Genomic DNA, 15,795 nt, shown 5'->3' with positions numbered 1-15,795 from the left:
TATAGGGACTAAGAGTTTTGTCACAGGGTGATTTAAAAAATGACAGGCAGAGGAAGAGGCAGGCCCTTCCGCAGGGGTGGTAGGGGTAGGGCAGGAGCAACAGCCTTGAGCCAAAGTGGGAAGTTGCAGAAGGTGCGTTCAATTACTTTAAAGGACGCACCAGACTTGGTTGAGTGGCTCACTCAGCCTTATTCTTCTGCACCCTCCTCATCCTCTCGATCTGCACCCTCTTCTTCACTCTCTGCTATGTGCACCCCCAAAGACACTACCACCAACAACACCACCACCACCACATACCTTCCGCTTGAGTGCAAATGGGGGCCTTCATGCTCCAGTGTTTTAATAGGGACCCCCGTATAAAAAGCATGAGGGTCAAGGACCAGTACTGGGTGGCAACGTACTTAGATCCCCGGTACAAACACAAAATGGCGGAAATGTTACCGCCGTCGCAGAGGGCTGTCAGAATGCAGCACTTCCAGGCCTTGCTTCGAGAAATGCTGCATTCTGCTTTTGCGTGCGCTGGCAGAGGAGCAATTCCCACTCCCAGAGAAGGATTTGCGGGTACCAATCCAACAGCGCCTGCAAGAAGAGGCCGGTTTGAAGATGTGTTGGTGACTTCGGATATGAGGTCATTCTTTCAGCCGACCCATCGACAGGTGTCATCCGGATCCAGCATCAGGGAACGCCTAGACCGTCAGGTGTCCGACTACATTGGGTTAACGGCCGATGTGGACGCTCTGAGGAGTGATGAACCCCTAGACTACTGGGTGGGCAGGCTTGACCTCTGGCCAGAGCTTGCCCAATTTGCAATCGAACTGTTGGCTTGCCCCTCATCCAGTGTCCTGTCCGAAAGGACGTTCAGCGCAGCAGGGGGGATTGTGACCGATAAGCGTACTCGCCTAGCTCACGACAGTGTTAACTACCTCACATTTCTAAAAATGAATGAGGCATGGATCTCGGAGGAATTCAACACATGTGATCAGTAGACCATGTATATGTCTATAAACAATTTTTGGAATCAAGCACACAGACCTTCTTAATTCATTTGGCTCACTTCCCTGACCCAAAAAAGCACACCGTACTATATGCCCCTACCCTCCTCTTTGAAGAGGTTGAGCGGTGTCATATTTCTACTGGGGCTGCTTATTATGAGGGGTTCCCACCATCCCTGTGCTGTGCTGACTTCCTCCTGGGTGTTCTTATTATGAGGGGCTCCCACCATCCCTGTGCTGTGCTGACTTCCTCCTGGGGGTTCTTATTATGAGGGGCTCCCACCATCCCTGTGCTGTGCTGACTTCCTCCTGGGGGTTCTTATTATGAGGGGATCACACCATCCCTGTGCTGTGCTGACTTCCTCCTGGGGCTGCTTACGGTGCTGCTGTCAGCGCTGTATGTCACGGAGCTGCTGTCAGCGCTGTATGTCACGGAGCTGCTGTCAGCGCTGTATGTCACGGAGCTGCTGTCAGCGCTGTATGTCACGGAGCTGCTGTCAGCGCTGTATGTCACGGAGCTGCTGTCAGCGCTGTATGTCACGGAGCTGCTGTCAGCGCTGTATGTCACGGAGCTGCTGTCAGCGCTGTATGTCACGGAGCTGCTGTCAGCGCTGTATGTCACGGTGCTGCTGTCAGCGCTGTATGTCACGGAGCTGCTGTCAGCGCTGTATGTCACGGAGCTGCTGTCAGTGCTGTATGTCACGGAGCTGCTGTCAGCGCTGTATGTCACGGAGCTGCTGTCAGCGCTGTATGTCACGGAGCTGCTGTCAGCGCTGTATGTCACGGTGCTGCTGTCAGCGCTGTATGTCACGGAGCTGCTGTCAGCGCTGTATGTCACGGAGCTGCTGTCAGTGCTGTATGTCACGGAGCTGCTGTCAGCGCTGTATGTCACGGAGCTGCTGTCAAGCTGCTGTCAGCGCTGTATGTCACGGAGCTGCTGTCAGCGCTGTATGTCACGGTGCTGCTGTCAGCGCTGTATGTCACGGAGCTGCTGTCAGCGCTGTATGTCACGGAGCTGCTGTCAGCGCTGTATGTCACGGAGCTGCTGTCAGCGCTGTATGTCACGGAGCTGCTGTCAGCGCTGTATGTCACGGAGCTGCTGTCAGCGCTGTATGTCACGGTGCTGATGTCAGTGCTCTGTATTACGGTGCTGCTGTCAGTGCTCTGTATCTCCTGCACCCTCTTGTTTGCCTACCCTGGTCCCTGACCTTCCCTCTCCTCCATTGCCTTCATTAGCTCCATAGTCCTGAATTGTCAGAACAATTTCCCAAATAAAAAAAAAATGCTTGTAGTTATCGATCCCAAATTCACCTCATACATGTATTATGCTATTGTCCAGGTGGTGGGACTACGTGCTACCCCCTAATAATTACCCCGTGGCCGCAAATTCGACCTAAAGGTTTGCGAAATTCGCCTCCCATTGAAGTCAATGGAGCCCGCGGCGAACGGTCGTTTTCGCGAACGTTTGTGCCCGTTCGCGTTTCGCGTTCGCGAAACGTCCCGTCGGAAGTTCGTCCATCACTAATAGTGAAGCCAGGTTTCAGTAAAAGCAAGGGCACAGCACTCAAAACACAATCATATATAAATAATTCTGCACAGCACAGCCGCCTGTAGCAATAAATCTGCTATAGAGCGATCGGCAAGCGATTAAGTCACTATATCTTCGCACAAAGAAGACACAGAGGCATCGTCACACTAAGGACAAGCAGGAATAGATAGCAGTGCTATTATCTAATATTCAAACTTACAAGTTGTCACACTGAGGTTGATTTTCTAAACCTGGAGAGTGCACAATCTGGTGAAGCTCTGCACCCCCCTCCCTTCCTGACAAACTCTCAGGGGAGTGAAAGAGAGAGCTGTGCATGATGTCATAAGCCTAGGCTAATGACCAGACAAGAAAGAGGAAGTGGACTGTATAAGGTATTTACTGGCAGAAAAATGTTTTACTATCCAAAGTTAAAACAACAAGGGTAGAAGATTTAATAGATGGAAAGATGGAAAAATGACTGAAGGTCCGCTTTAAGCTTTGACAAAAACCTGGAGGCTGATTGGTTTCTATGCAAAGCTGCACCAGATTTTGCACTCTTCAGTTTTAGTAAATCAACTCTAATGTTTTGACTTTTTAACTATAAAGACAAGCAGATTATTGGTGGGAATTGTTAATGTTAAAGCGGGAGTCCGCCGGGACTCCGCGTTTTTTTTTTTTTTTTTTAAAGCCAGCAGCTACAAATACTGCAGCTGCTGACTTTTAAAATAGTGACACTTACCTGTCCAGCGCGCCCGGGATGTCGGCACCCGAAGCCGATCTCTAGATCGTCTCTCGGGTCCTGCCACCGCCATCTTGGGTATGGGAATCAGGAAATGGAGCCTTTCGGCTTCATTTCCCGGTTCCCTACTGCGCATGCGCGAGTTGCACTGCGCAATAAGGACGGTCCCCGCTGCCTCTGGGATCTGTGTGTTTCCCAGCAGGCAGCGGGGCACTTGCGGAAAGGGGCGGGCACTTGCGGAAAGGGGCGTAATCTACGCCCCTTTCCGCAGAGAGCTATCCCGGAAGTGGGTGCAGATACCTGTACTGTACAGGTATCTGCACCCCCTCCCCCCTGAAAGGTGCCAATTGTTGCGCCGGAGGGGGGGAGGGTTCCGATGAGCGGAAGGTCCACTTTAGGGTGGACCTCCGCTTTAACATATGGTTTATACTACAAGGATTTTGGCAAACTTTAGTCTGCATATTTATATCTTGCTCTCTTCTGAAGAAACGTTTGCATGTATTGTGATATGGAGGATCATTATCTCAGTGGTAGATGCATTTTAGTGAGTTCTCGCAAGTCAGCAAGTCTAGTTTAGGGCTTGGTGGGCCTTAAGGAAAGTTCTTGCATCAGGCTGCCTATGCAGGCTTTTTTTTCAACCAGCAAAACAATTTGCAGCATTTAGCTGCATTGGCCCACTCCCTGACCTCGCAATATGGGATCACCCGGCACCCCAGGATCTCTCATTCCACTTAGACTCAGACTTCTTCGTGGCCTCAGCTAGGCATGTGCAGTGCTGAAAAATGTGTTTGTTTTAGTTTCATTCGTTTATGTTTTTTTCAGAAATTCTAAAATTTGAAAATTTGAAAATTCGTAAAATTTGAAAATTCTGAATTCTAAAATTTGGAATTCATAAATTTGTAAATTCCTAAATGAGAAAATTCTGAAATTTGAAAATTTGAAAATTCAGAATTTGTAAATTCAAAAATGTGAAAATCTGGAAATTTGAAAATTCAGATTTTGAAAATTTGACAATTCAAAAATTCAGAAATTTGAAAATTCGGAATTCATAAATTCGAAAATTTGGAATTTGTGAATTAGTAAATTCCTAAATTAGAAAATTAGATAAGTCTGAAATTAACTGATAATAACTCACTATTAAATTGTAGGTATTGGAATTTCCTTTCAAATTTGGCTGTTAGTGAATGTAATAAATACAAATTTATCTGAAGTTATGAATTATCCAAAATAAAGAATGAAATGGAATGGAATGAAATAATAAATAGTTGTACATTTTTATTATTATTGTTATGTATTATTATTAATTTGCTACATTCCAATCGTTTAGATACGGCTTTCGTTATTATGAATAATTCGTAACTTTGGATAAATTCGTATTCATTGCGTTCACTAACAGACAAATTTGAAAGGTGATTCCAATACCTATAAATGTAATAGTTAGTAATAGTTAAGTTATTATCAGTTAATTATTATTTCCGATTTTCAAATTTTTGAGTTTTTGAATTTTCAAAATTGAATTCTTATTTTAGGATTTTCATTCTTTTAAATTTTTGGATTTTCATTCTTATTTTTGGATTTCCGGATTTTCAGACTTCCAAAATTTCTAATTTTCGAATTTCCGAATATTCAGAAAAATTAGGGAATTCTAAAATTTAGAGATTCTGATATTTACGAACGAACGAACTTGTCTAAATTTGTTAAAAATCTAATTTGGAACTAAACAAATTGCACATGTCTAGCCTCAGCTTTCTCAGCCTCCCAGAGTCCCTCCCCTGTCCCAACTCTCCCAATCTCCTGACAAGGGCACTCAGCTATGGCTAGGCCTCACTTATAATGAGTGTGCACTCCTGCATACTCACACAGCTTGCAGGTCTCCAGTAAGACCTGGACACAGGAATGGGGACTTCTTCTGACTTAAATCTCTTTCTCAAGCTTCACACCCTGATGCGGGATTAAAAAACATACACTTGATACGAACTTGGTGCTGTAATAAGACATGCTGCAGGGTCTGTATCCCTTTAGAAGTGGACAAGCGGCTTAGAGAGTATTTTCCCACAGAATAAATTTCCATTGCAATGAATGTCTGAGATTTGATTTGAATGTATAGACGTGAAGGAAAAGCAACAGGCCAATTATACAAGCAGAACATTTTTTTAATGGGCGCATTCAAAACACCAGTGTTGTACAGAATGCCTTTGGTTTACAATATTTTAATTAACTAATATTGAAAGTTTTGGAATTTTAGAAAATCACAGCATCTGCAAGATGAAATAGGGATGTCATTTTTGGGTACAGTCAATTACAAAATGGATTGTTTAGCAATTATATATATATTACAGTGTATATGAATATGCGTCAATGGATTTTTCCAAAAACTGACTGGCCTCAATGCACAACTTGTTTTTGTCCTTCTATATTTATAGGAACATTTAAAAGTGTACCAAAGCAGTACGCATGAAGTCCTCCTGAAAAATAGCAAGTGTATCTGAGGGCGTCTAAGCAATTTTGTGCCTACAATCTCATAGCTGTATATCTGCAGTGTGAGACCTAGAGCATTGCTGTCTCTGACTGTTAGGCTGTTCATAGATGGAGCGAATTTCGGATAGAGAGCGAAATAAATTTGCTTGATTCCCCTATCAACACAGACAGTGTTGATGCAGGAATTTTTCCTGCTGAGCCATTGTCTTCTCCTGGAGGGGGGGGGGGGGGGGGCAGGAATGCTGGGAGAAAACTGTAATTATTGCTAAAGGCTATAACAGCCGCTTGCAATAATCGAAAGGCTGGTTGTACCCAAGTTGATAGATTGGTCAACTTGGGTACATTCAGCCTACCCATACATTCCAATTGTGCCTGGCCGGCTTTAGTCTTGGGGGATTTGGTGATGCCACTACTGTGCTGCTCATATTTCTCCTTGCTGGAGGCTTTGACATGAGAAAGAGAATCCCTGCCTCTGCAAAGATGGCTTCCTCTATACAGAGAGACAGTACAGAACAAGACCACAGGAAATACTGGTGATTTCCCCTTTGCTTTCTACCTGCCTTTTTTGGTACAACTTACAGATTTGGGTTCCTCTCTAAATATATCATTCACCCTCACATAAAATAACCTATCTTCAACCCAGCTCCTGAGTTCTTCACTTTGTGGCCTTGCTTGGCACCACACAAACTCCACAAGAAATTCCCCCTGACCTGGTCTTGTTCCTAGTGTGCATGTGAGCCACTTGCCCACAGCTAGTTAACAGAGTACCAACCATTTATCCAAATTAATGAAGCTGTTAGAGCATGACTGCACATTTTTAGGAAGCCAGCAATTTCTCCACTGACAGGTCTGCATAAAAAGTGTTATCTGTGCAGCTCAAAACAGAATGATTTTGCTGAGAGGTACATTAATGCTGGTCAAATTAATGTGGAACTGAACAATATGTTTTTTTGACTTGTTATAGAAACATTTAGATGTGTGCCTAAGCAGTACTCAGAATTTATCTTTTGTCTGGGATTTCTCCTGAAAAACAGCAGTGCATTTTGTGATATGTAAGGGTGCCTAGGCACTTATTATCAGTCAATGTGTTTACTCTTTTTAAATCATAATAGCAACAGAAACTACCCAAATGACCCTGATCAAAAGTTTACATGCCCCAGTTCTTAATACTGTGTATTGCCCCCTTTAACATCAATGACGGCTTGAAGTCTTTTGTGGTATTTGTGGATAAGGCTCTTTATCTTCTCAGATGGTAAAGCTGCCCATTCCTCTTGGCAAAAAGCCTCCAGTTCCTGTAAATTCTTGGTCTGTCTTGCATGAACTGCACGTTTGAGATCTACCCAGAGAAGCTCAATGATATTGTGGTCAGGAGGCTGAGATGGCCACTCCAGAACCTTCAGTTTATTCTGCTGTAGCCAATAACAGGTCGACTTAGCCTTGTGTTTTAGATCATTGTCATGTTTGAATGTCCAAGTACGCCCCATGCACAGCTTCCTGGCTGATGAATGCAAATGTTCCTCCAGTATTTTTTGATAACATACTGCATTCATCATGCCATCAATTTTGACCAAATTTCCTGTGCCTTTGTAGCTCACACATCCCCAAAATATCAACGATCCACCTCTGTGTTTCACAGTAGGAATGGTGTACCTTTCATCATAGGCCTTGTTGACTCCTCTCTAAATGTAGCGTTTATGGTTGTGGCCAAAAAGCTAAATTTTGGTCTCATCCCTCCAAATGACTTTGTGCCGGAAGGTTTGAGGCCTGTCTCTGTGCTGTTTGGCATATTGTAAGCAGGACACTTTTTGGCATTTGCGTAGTAATGTCTTTCTTCTGCCAACTCGACCATGCAGCCCATCTTTCTTCAAGTGCCTCCTTATTGTGCATCTTGAAACAGCCACACCACATGTTTTCAGAGAGTCCTGTATGTCATCTGAAGTTGTTTGTGGGTTTTTTTTGCATCCTGAACAATTTTCCTGGCAGTTGTGGCTGAAATTTAAGTTAGTCTACCTGACCGTGGTTTGGTTTCAACAGAACCCCTCATTTTCCACTTCTTGTTTAGAGTTTGAACACTGCTGATTGGCATTCTCAATTCCTTGGATATCTATTTATATCCCTTTCCTGTTTTATACAGTTCAACTTACTTTTCCAGCATATCCTTTGATAATTCATTTGCTTTCCCCATGACTCAAAATCCAGAAATGTCAGTGCAGCACTGGATGAAAGATACAAGGATCTTTCAGGAGTCCAGAAACTCATTGACCTTTTATACACAGACACTAATTACAAGCAAACAGATCACAGATAAGGATGGTTACCTTTAATAGCCATTCAAACCCCTTTGTGTCAACTTGTGTGCATGTTATCAGGCCAAAATCATCAGGGTATGTAAACTTTTGATGAGGGTCATTTGGGTAGTTTCTATTGCTATTATGATTTAAAAAGAGTGAACACAGTCGATTGATAATAAATGGCTTCAGGCAAACAATAACCATAAGTGAAAGTAAAGTTTTTGTGTTACCATTCATATTCTCTGAAAAATGGCCAAAAAATCATACATTTTTCCAGGGTATGTAAACTTGAGCACAACTGTATGTGCAGAGTGAGATCTAAGGCACTGTGGCCTCTCTTGAAAGGCCTTCATAAATATTGTTATCTGTGTAGATCAAAACAATATTAGTTTGTTGAGAGGTAAGATAATGCTGGCAACATTAATGTGGAACTGAAATGTGACATCACATGTCCATAATACAGATGTCATTCATTCAGGCAGTAGAGGTTTGTCCATTTTGGCTCTGCTCAGAATTCCTCTGGTGCCTTCCCTGAGCCCCACTGCACTTTGACAACCTCTGCCGGGCCCTCTTGCACTGCAAATGTCTCTCCAGAGTCTTCACACAGGTATTGGAATCTCCTATATAGACCCAGACTTCCTGTGCACCTTCAGGATGAGACTCTGATATACTGTAGCTTGTTTCAGGGTTCCTTTGCTTGTGTATGTGGCTCTTTCTTTCTCTTAGATTATCCCCATTCGCTGCATTTGTTTGTCTTGACTTCTTAACTCTGGGTGCCCTGAACTATACTGTGTTACTTAAATATGTGTTTACATCCCTCTGTACACCACCTCAGCTTTCATTTAGATGTAGTGTGCCTGAAAACCCATAGTTCTCTGGGAATCCTTTGTCATATGTTAACAAACAGTTAAAAAACACAAATTTAAAGCTAAAGTTTAATCTTGCTTTCCCTGGTTCCCCCTCTCCCTCCCTTAATATGGTAATGACATTTTTAAATAAAACTTTTACGTTTTTATTACGGTACATACTCTAATTTAATTTAAGTAATGTCATCACTGGTTCTCTGTGCTTCTCTATGCAATGCAGGCAGCTCATAGCTGGAGGGGTGCTGTATATACTATAGCTCTCTAAAACTTGGCACTCTGCCTCATTGCTTTTCTCACCAGTGCTCAGTCCTATTGCAAGCAGTGGGATAGCGCTTGAAAGAAGTTATGCCTTGATGGGTTGATGTCAGTCTGGAAGAGTGGGCATTTCTAGGGAGGATGCATTTGCATGTATTGCCGCTGTGTTAATGTGTGGAGTAAGTATTATCCCAAGCCAGTTACTTTAAAAAAAAAAATAGAAAAAGAAATGGGATAACGGATAGTAGCAACAATCTAAACTTTATTGATACTCACGATACAGAGTTTCTGGGCAAAGACATTAACCTAAAAATGGTTGTGTGGCTGTTTAAGGGTGACAACGTTGTCATTTATCTTTTAATATTTATGTTTGAGTCTTTAACCAGAAACTGTGTGACTTGCTTGTCAATAAAGTGTAAAGTGTTGATGTTTGTTACTCTATCTTGGGCCATTTATTTTTCAGTTTTTTTTTTGAGGCTCCATCTACATGCGGACCACCCTCAGAAATGCCCACATGTGTGATACTGAGCCTCCATGATTGAAAGAAGTGGAATCCAATGAATAAAAGGGATGGACCAAGGGTAGTAAGGCAGGGGATGAAAAGGCTAAATGCTAGGAAGGCAAAAAAAGCTAGGCATCCTCCAGACAGGACATGCACCATGTAAGGGCTTCTCAATTGTTTAGAACAGGGGTGTCCAAACTGCAGCCCAGGGGCCAGGTGCGGGCCTTTGCTTGTCTATATCCAGGTCTTGGGGCACTATTCATCCCACCGATATGAAACACTATTCTGCCCACTGACACCAATAATGGCGGAGCACTATTTCTCACACTGACACCAAAGATGGGGCACTGTTTACTCTCACTAATGCTGGGAAAAGTTTCTATTCCCACTGGCCACAGTCCGTCCTCCCGAAAGTCTGAATGACAGTAAACCGGCCCTTTGTGTAGAACAGGGATATGCAATTAGCGGACCTCCAGCTGTTGCAAAACTACAAGTCCCATGATGCACTGCAAGACTCTGACAGCCATAGGCATGACACCCAGAGGCAGAGGCATGATGGGACTTGTAGTTTTGCCACAGCTGGAGGTCTGCTAATTACATATCCCTGGTGTAGAAGGTTTGGAGAATCCTGGTTTAGAAGCTTCAGCTAAGTCAGATAGAGCCCATCCCATTTCCTGACCAGAGGACATCAAGAATCATTTAGCCTTTAATCCTTGTCACTTAATTTAATTTCTTTCAATTTTGGAGGTTCAGCATCACCTGTGGGCATTGAAGCAGCTTCCTGTTTTCTTTATGCTATATACAGCACCATGCAGGCCCCTCCAACAGCCATATTTTGCATAGAAAAATACAGAGACCTAGTGATGATGTCACAGAGTCTAAAGTAAGGTAATGAAAACAAAAATGTTTTATTTAAATATGTAATTTGCATGTTGAAATGGAGGGGGGAGTGATTCAGGGAAGACAAAAATATGATCAGATGAAATTTCAGCATTAAAAAAAAATTGTCTACAGTGTGGCAGGATGACAAATATTAAATTGTAAGTAATCCCACGCTACGGTGTGACAATCGAATTAAAAAATAATGGATGGACTGCTGCTGTTCGGGTATAAGGTGCAATGTCCCTTTAAGATGTGCTATGTGCCAAACCCAGCACTGTCTTAAAAATGTGATTCCCTATGCAGGGGTAGTGTGTTACTTCAATTAAACCCTCAAATCCTAACCTCCTTGATTAAACCAAAAACCAATAGTAATTATCAGTTCATGGTAAATATATTGAAAAATAGATTATGTATTTACATAAGCTTCATATATTCCCATTGCTTTACACACTGCATATAAGGCCAATAGCTTGCTATTATCCACGAGGCGGTTTTACCTCAACTGTACCCTGCTAATTTATCTCAAGTGGGTTTTCAAAGACGTCATTGAAGTCCTTTGTGAACAATACATCATGGTTTATGAAGTCCTTTGTTGCAACGAGTGTCTATCTGAAACCCACCCATATCAAAGCATTACTGGAAATGTGCATATATAGTATTTTACACTTTAGGAAAAACATTATTCTAATTTTCAACTGTACAAAGGATAATCATTGTATAGATCTCACATATGATTTAGGGAATGCCAGGATTCAAAAATGATTATTGAAAATGGTACGATTAATAAAAATATTGCTTATTTTTAGACCATCTAATTTTAGGAGGCTCGTCTGGAGACCTCCTAAGTGCTGGGTGGACTATTTTATGTAATAATACATTTCTCACATCAGCAAATTATTTGCTAATTGGAAGGACATCCTCTGAGATATTCTCCATTATTATGCCTCTTCAGGTTTAATTGAATTTGATGAATTATAGCCAGAATCCACACAAAGGCCTAAAACAGCAGTGCACAATGCAGACAGAAAGTGGCTTTAAAGCTAAACTTCAGGCAGATCTAAAGCAAACACCATTTAAGTTGTGCATTCCTAATAAATGTATTAAATTAATTTTTACATTTAAGCAAACAAAAGTTTCTAAGGGCTTTTTCATAGGGTCACAGAGAGCCTTACATAGCAAAAAATGAGCATATTATGTTGCCTTGGAGTCACAGGTGTTTATGTACAGTTGCCTGTACAAATGAAAGGAGAAGTACAGCCAAAGCTTTTTTGTATGTACTTCTCCTATGGATCACAGGAGTGCACCAAGTGACCTGTTTTCAGCTAAAGCCCACTGTCAGCTGATGTCAAAAACCCAGTCTAGGCTCTGAAAAGACCTCAACCATATAGTGAGGATCCGCCCAGAGGCCTGGACCATCAGCCAGCTCTGCCTTTCAGCGGGCTTCTGAGAGCCTGAGCCAGCCACTCCCATCCCCTCCACAGCCTATCACTCCAGTGAGCCCTGGAGGGGCAGAGCAGAGAACAGGTGATTGACAGTCACCGGCTCTCTGCTGGATGAAAAGCCAAGAGCTGAGCATTCAGAGGTGTTTGAACACTCAGTTCTTGGTCATAGAGGCGGCAGGGTACAGATGCAGCTGGGATCGGTGCTGTAGCCATCTAGGTAAGTATGATTGTTTGTTTTTTTCTAATCCCATACTTCTCTTTTAATAACAGGCTGCGGCCCTGTGCTGGAAACACACATCAGAGGGTTTACGCGCATACAGGGATAGATGTTTGCTTCTAGATGCGGGCAGTTTGTGTCCAGGTCCAATCATCTGTCACTGTACTCATGTAAATGCTCAGATGAGTGGTTAACAGCCACAGCCTGTCCTTTAATTTTTACAGGCAGTTGTAGGCAAACACCTGTAAATACCTGGAGCAGAAATACGCTAATTTTTTAATGGTGTATGGCCCTCTGTGCCTATGTGTATGAACCCTAAATCTGCCTTGAAATCAGAAACGTATAACTCCCTGCCCCGAGGCACTCAGACTGTGAGGTGGGCCAGTGTTTCTGCCCCACTCAGGCTCAGTTGCTTACACAGGTGTTGACAGGGAACATTCTGTTAGGAGGAGAACGCAGAGAGGGCAGAGCTTATGGCATACTGATGTGTTGCTGTTCCTTTATTGTACAATTAGCAGCCAGTGGGCAGAGAAGTGGCATCACCGAATTCCTTAAAGTTAAACTGGAGCTGTTCTAGGAACACCAGTTGCTACTGGGTTACATTTCTTTTAATAGGTCAATATGTCTTGTTGTCTTGAGTTGCTCTTTAGAGTATAATAACTAAAGCCTTCGTTTTTGATAGAGTGGGGAAGACTTATCAAATCCTGTCAGGTTTTTACTTCTGTGTGTGCTCCCCCGGTGGAGATTTACCTTCCTTTTGACTTGGTGACCAATTCCTGAAAGTGAGGGAAAATCCAAACCTTTGAGTTGTCACCAGAAGAACAGGAACTTTTTCTGCCAAGTGACTTGTTGCAGTGGCAGAAAGCTAAAGCCCCGTACACACGATCAGACTTTTTGACAACAAACATGCAAATTAGCTGTTTTGGAGCAACATCCGACCGTATGTACGCTCCGTCAAACAAACTTTTTCGGTTTTCATTGGACTTTTGTTGGCTGTGCGAACGGACAAACTTTTTGACAACATAAGTTTGATGGAGCAAAGTCCGATCGTGTGTACACAAAACCATCGGACTTTTGTACAAAGTACAAACACGCATGCTCAGAACCAATGCAAAAGATCAGACAACAATACAGAAGTTGACCAAAGGTGGCACTGAAGTAATAGAACGTCCTCTTTTGAAGTGTCGTCAGTATGTTGAAATGTCACTTCGTTCGTGTTTGTTGTCTAAAAAGTCAGATCGTGTGTATGCAATACAAACTTATGGCCAACACCCTTTGTACAAAAGTCCACGGGAAAGTTAGTCCGATCGTGTGTATGGGGCTTTACAGGGGATTTTCCTCACTCTGGGATTTTTTTTCTCTCACTTCCTGTTGTGCCTACAGGACAGGACATGAAGTGAAAACTCTGAAGTGAAAACTCACAATACGACACAGATTTGAAAAAAAAAAAAAAGTTTTGTCTTTACATATACTTCTCGTTGGTTTTGTTTGTACATTTTGTGTTTTTCTATCTTATATTGCTGTTCATATGTGTGTTTTTTGTGCAGTCAGTCATCAGAAGAAGATGATGCGTTCACATCAAAGCGGAATTCTGTAGCACTAAATGGGGCCTTCTCCTCTATAACAGAACCGGACAGTTCCACAGAAGCTAGACAAAGCCAAGTTCATCCACTGCAAAGGATAATTTCCATTGAGGAGGATCATCTTCCCCAGTATTTGGACAATCAGCAGGAGAGAGCGCTAAATAACTGGCGGGAAGAAGATGAGAAGGAGGCAACCACTGCAAACATGGAGGAGAATGTGTATAAAGTGGAACACATGACAGAGGAAGCATTACCATCTTCCCCAAGAGGGCAGCCTGTTGGAAAAGAGACCCTATCAAGTGTAAGATTACCAAAACTGCACCTTAGCTATGGCTAATTTAAAAGGAAACTATTGTCTTATATATGTAACTAAAATGTTGTAGACAGCTGTCCATCACACCTACATTTTATGGCCAAATGTATGGACACCCCTCCAAATTATTACGTTTAGATGTTTCCAGTGAAGACTGCAAAATAGTGTTAATGCTACAAAATCCAAAGACATTTTAGACAATTGTGTGCTTCCAACCCTGTGGTAACAGTTTGAAGAAGGACCTTTTCTATTCCAGCGTGACTTTGAGGATGTATCCAAAGCCAGCTAGATAAAGATATAGGGGTTGATTTACTAAGAGCAAATATACTGTGCACTTTGCAAAGTGTAGTTGTACTCTGTAATTCCATTTGTTCCAGAGCTTAGTAAATGAGGGGAAGCTCAGCTGACTTCCATCATCCAATCATGTCCAAAAATGCAGTTTTTATATTTTTTTTATTTTCCTTGCATGTTATTAGGTATTCTTTGCAAAGTGAAGCTTCACCTCATTTGCTAAGCTCTGGAGAAAATGCCTTTGCGGAGTACAATACATTTGCAAGCCGCACAATCTATTTGCCCTTAGTAAATCAACCCAATAGTTTTAGGAGTGTGATGTGAATGAACTTGAGTGACCAGCACATAGCCTTCCCAGGAGAGTAGAGGCTGTTATAGTCACATAGGGGGACTTCATAGCCAGACAAGGTTCTGAATAGTTAGGGTCAATCTGTAGTCAAAAGGCAGACAGAGTTCAGAGGATAGTCAGATATCCGATCCAAGGTTGTCAACATAGAAATCCAAACAGCAGAGCAGGACAGACAAACATTCAGCTTGAGCAAATGTAACCAGTGCAGTCACAAGCATGAGACTGCAGACTTGGCTGGCTTAAATCAAGTTTGGTCTCCACCCAGAGACTGGCTATATCAATCACCTTGCAGGCGGACAGACAGACAGGGAAAATGCATCATAGCCAAAACTAGCTGCAAGCTCCTGACACTTGAAATTCACATTCATTCACAATTTATTCATGTCTGGGGAGTATTTGGTTATGCTCACAGATATGATACCAGAGTCCATCATGAAATCAGAACATCTGGTACTGCAGGCTGATTTCTTCAACTAGTTTCAGGCCTGGTGTCTGCTCTTTTCTGAGCGGTGTAGTATGTAGGGCAGTGTATAGGGGTCAGTAGTATGTAGGATGGTGTACAGAGGTCAGTAGTATATAGGGTGGTGCACAAAGGTCAATAAGATGTAGAGCTGTGCACAGAGGTCAATAGGATGAAAAGAAGTGTACATAGGTCAGCAGGTCAGGGGTTAGCAGGGCAGAGGACAGGGGGGTTAGGAGGGCTCAGTACAGGGAGGCCAGGGGGGCACGGTACAGGGGGGCTAGGAGGGTACTGTACAGGAGGGTATGGTGCAGGGGGGTAAGGATGGTGCGGTGCAGGGGGTCAGGAGGGTACAGTGCAGGGGGTCAGGGGGGTCCAGTGCAGGGGGGTCAGGAAGTCATGGTATTGGAGGTTCAGGTGGGTGCGGTGCAAGGTGGCCAGGAAGACATGGTGCGGGGGGGTTAAGAGGATGGGGGCTGCCATCCTAGAATTGGCCGAGGGTGTGCCCAGCCCCTGTAGCCTAAACAAAGTTACTTTGCCAGGATCTGTTTCCCTTGTTCAGCCTTAAGTCCATTAAATAAGAATAACACATAAATAATAGTACAAA

The 15,795-nt window shown here is 43.1% G+C and overlaps 1 protein-coding gene across 1 annotated transcript in view; it reads left to right on the top strand.

Moving 5' to 3' along the window:
• CRACR2A (calcium release activated channel regulator 2A) overlaps positions 1–15,795 on the top strand; it is a 231,495-nt gene that overhangs the window by 157,852 nt on the left and 57,848 nt on the right. Inside the window, exon 12 of the mRNA XM_077468502.1 lies at positions 13,740–14,076. Coding sequence (XP_077324628.1) covers positions 13,740–14,076 — 337 coding nt within the window. The remainder of the gene's footprint in view (positions 1–13,739; positions 14,077–15,795) is intronic.

Source organism: Lithobates pipiens, unplaced genomic scaffold (genome assembly GCF_037356315.1).
Source record: "Lithobates pipiens isolate NorthernLeopardFrog02 unplaced genomic scaffold, aLitPip1_a1.2 Scaffold_8, whole genome shotgun sequence".
Taxonomy (NCBI): domain Eukaryota; kingdom Metazoa; phylum Chordata; class Amphibia; order Anura; family Ranidae; genus Lithobates; species Lithobates pipiens.
Note: the sequence above shows the minus strand (reverse complement) of the source record. Positions and strands in the feature narration are given on the sequence as shown.